Source organism: Pristiophorus japonicus, chromosome 9 (genome assembly GCF_044704955.1).
Source record: "Pristiophorus japonicus isolate sPriJap1 chromosome 9, sPriJap1.hap1, whole genome shotgun sequence".
NCBI classification, from domain to species: domain Eukaryota; kingdom Metazoa; phylum Chordata; class Chondrichthyes; family Pristiophoridae; genus Pristiophorus; species Pristiophorus japonicus.
In genome coordinates this window covers 205,969,489-205,973,165 of record NC_091985.1, presented here as the reverse complement: position 1 = coordinate 205,973,165, position 3,677 = coordinate 205,969,489, and the positions used below count along the sequence as shown (strand labels likewise).

Here is a 3,677-nt window from a genome sequence, read left to right as displayed (position 1 = left end):
GGTTTCTGTGTGAGAATCAGTTAAATGGGACGGCACTGGCGGGATCGATGCGGGACTTTATGTTTACAGGAAGCAGTGACCGGGGATTTATTCCCGCCCGGTACAGACGGATCAGGGAATGGAATAGAATTCAAACCGGAATGTGACAGAATGGGATTGGTGACTTATAATGGGGCACAATCGCCGTTATAAAGAGCGGGATTCTTAAATTGCTGGCGGGAAATTAAATTTTATTTAATCTCTGTTTGATATTCTGAAATCGGCGGGCTTTTTGAAATTGACCAACTGTCAGTTTCAGTTCAGCCAATCAGAGCCCAGTATTCCCCGCCCTTCATTTTCACTCGGTGCTTGGTTCAAACTTGATTGGCGGTCGGGCTGCAGCCAATCACAGCCCCGGGGCGGACCTTCACACACTTTAAAAGGAGGCCCCAGAGGAGTCCCCGCATTAACAGTCCCTGTGTCCCAGATTGTGTTGAGATCCGTTCAGAAAATGGCCAGGACCAAGCAGACAGCGCGCAAATCCACCGGAGGGAAAGCTCCTCGCAAACAGCTGGCGACCAAAGCGGCCCGGAAGAGCGCTCCGGCCACGGGTGGAGTGAAGAAGCCTCATCGCTACAGACCCGGCACCGTGGCTCTGAGGGAGATCCGCCGCTACCAGAAATCCACCGAGCTGCTGATCCGCAAACTGCCCTTCCAGCGCCTGGTGCGGGAGATCGCTCAAGACTTCAAGACTGACCTGCGCTTCCAGAGCTCGGCCGTCATGGCCCTGCAGGAGGCCAGCGAGGCTTACCTGGTGGGGCTCTTTGAGGACACCAACCTGTGCGCCATCCACGCCAAGCGAGTCACCATCATGCCCAAAGACATCCAGTTGGCCCGCCGCATCCGCGGGGAGCGCGCCTAGACTCCCCCTGCCCCGGCTCCAAGCTTCAGCACCAAGTGCAACAACGGCTCTTTTCAGAGCCACCAAATCAGCAAAGGAAAGAGCTGCGATCTCTTGTAACCAAAGCTTCGTGTTGTTCATTAACCCACTGTAGGGACGGGCAGAGGGTGTCGGACTGATTAATGATCGTGTATTTATATACCAGCTCGGTTCACATGGGAGTTATTGACGATTAACTGATGAGCCGCTTAATATTTTCAGAAACTGACATCGGCTTTGCGTCGCTCTGACCCCAAGTTCCCCGGGGCAAAGCACAGATTTCCCCATTCGGTGTTGCCGGAGAATGGGGGCAGGTAGATCTGGGAAGCACTGCAATGGACCCGGGTCCTGTGTGTGTACATCGCTCGCTGATGCAGTGCGGTCGAAACTGACTGGGTTAGCAGAGAAATACACAGCCCGGGAACGGCCAGAGCTCCCGAGAACAAAATCAGCATTCAAAATATCTCAAACCAGACCAGAATTAAACTAGGCCCTTTTATTACTACAATAATTCATCATCGCCGACTCTCGTTTTCAGACAGATTAAAGAATATTTAAAGAACCGGTGGCGGTATTTATACAATTGTTGAGTGACAACTGTAGTTCAATTATTCGCTGTTAACGGGAAGAGTGTATGTGTGAGCAGAGAACCGTAATGCAGAGACCGGGAACTGAAAACTCCCGCGTACGGATAAGGGGTAAGTCATTTAGGACTGAGATGAGAAGCTTATTCACTGAGTTGTTAACCTGTGGAATTCCCTACCGCAGAGTTGTTAATGCCAGTTCGTTAGATATATTCAAGAGGGAGTTAGATCTGGCCCTTATGGCTAAAGGGATATTGAGAGAAAGCAGAAAAGGGGTACTGAGGGAATAATCAGCTATGATCTTATTGAATGGTGGTGCAGGCTCGAAGGGCCGAATGGCCTACTCCTGTACCTATTTTCTATGTTTACAGGTCTAAAACAGGCCAATCTATCGGTACATGAATTAAAGGGCTCTGACTCCATTTCACAGCAGCCCTTTCACAGATACTGTGTGTGGCTCTGAAAAGAGCCTTTGGGTTATTAGATTAAATCTTGTCCGCTTTACTTGGTCTTGGACGAAGTGGTGGTTTTCTTGGGCAGCAGCACAGCCTGGATATTCGGCAGCACCCCGCCCTGAGCGATGGTCACCTTTCCCAGCAGCTTGTTGAGTTCCTCGTCGTTGCGGATGGCCAGCTGCAGGTGTCTGGGGATGATGCGGGTCTTCTTGTTGTCGCGGGCCGCGTTGCCGGCCAGCTCCAGGATTTCAGCGGTCAGATACTCGAGCACAGCAGCCATGTATACCGGGGCTCCGGCACCCACACGCTGAGCGTAGTTCCCCTTTCGCAGGAGCCTGTGAACACGGCCCACAGGGAACTGCAGTCCGGCCCGGGAGGAGCGAGACTTGGCCTTGGCGCGAGCTTTACCGCCGGTTTTTCCTCTTCCAGACATTTCCACGATTCACAAGTTCAGACAAAGAGTGAGAAACTCCGCCCACATCTGCCCTTCTTATAGCTTCTGGAGGGATGTAGGGAGCGAACTTGTGATTGGTCGCTCTGAGGTGGATTTCATTGGTCTTTTCCGCTGACCAATCACCGTCTGTTTAGCCCGCCAATGAAAAGAGGGCGAAAATTACTGTTCGACTGCCAACGAATCTTCAATTTCAAAAACCCCGCCAATAATTTTTACAATGCGGATTATGTTAATAAATTCACCATTAGCCAAAGATTTCCAAACACTTTTTATTTCCTTTTGCCGTATTCCGTATTACCTTCCAAATTCCAGGATGTTACAATCAGGATTAAATTCGGGTTCAGTTTCATACGTTCTGTAACGGGACACATTCCAGATCAATCTTTGTACAATTTGGGAATCACAGATCATGGATCGATCCTCCGCACAGGCGGGAGTGAGACCAGGACTGGGAGTTCTTCTGTGAAAAGAGAAGAGGGACACAGGGTTCAAACTCCCTGTTCTGGTCTCTGTAAGAACTCCTAGTCTGGGCCGTTGCACTCGGAATCTCAGATTAATAAGCGGGTTGACCCGAACTAGAATTTTTTTTATATTGTAAAGGGCTTGAGAAAGAATGAGGTGACTAAAGTTTGAGTATCACCTCCTAAAACAAAATCATAATTCATTGGCAGGCGGCCAGGGACAGTGTGTGCAGTTTACTGGGAGGGAAATTCATCAGAGAAGCTAAGGTTGAACCGGACAGTAAAACCGCTTATCTGAGAATTCAAATCTAAATCTACAGCTGGAACTTTAAATGTTGTCAAACACTTGCTCGGGAAATAACTACAGTAAATTGAGTTTAAAGGGTGACGTGTTTGTGCAGCTCTTTCAGAGACGTTGTGGGTGGCTCTTAAAAGAGCCGTTGTGTTTCTGGCTTGTTGTATCAGGACAGAGTGGAGTTTTACTTGGAGCTGGTGTACTTGGTCACCGCCTTTGTCCCTTCCGACACGGCGTGCTTAGCCAGCTCCCCAGGCAGCAGCAGGCGCACGGCGGTCTGGATCTCCCGGGAGCTGATGGTGGATCGCTTGTTGTAATGGGCCAGGCGGGAAGCCTCACCAGCGATGCGCTCAAAAATATCGTTCACAAACGAGTTCATGATGCCCATGGCCTTGGAGGAGATGCCGGTGTCGGGGTGAACCTGCTTCATCACTTTGTAGATGTAGATGGAGTAACTCTCCTTCCTCGACTTCCTGCGCTTCTTACCGCCCTTCGGTGGTGTTTTCTTG

General features: G+C 50.1%; 1 protein-coding gene across 1 annotated transcript; it reads right to left on the bottom strand.

The window, feature by feature from the left end:
• Positions 1–2,034: 2,034 nt before the first annotated feature.
• LOC139273537 (histone H2A type 2-C-like) lies at positions 2,035–2,391 on the bottom strand (the record flags this gene model as incomplete). The annotated part of the gene is made up of 1 exon (XM_070890486.1): positions 2,035–2,391. A coding segment is annotated over exon 1 (357 nt), but the record flags the coding sequence as incomplete, so codon positions are not given.
• Positions 2,392–3,677: the final 1,286 nt, after the last annotated feature.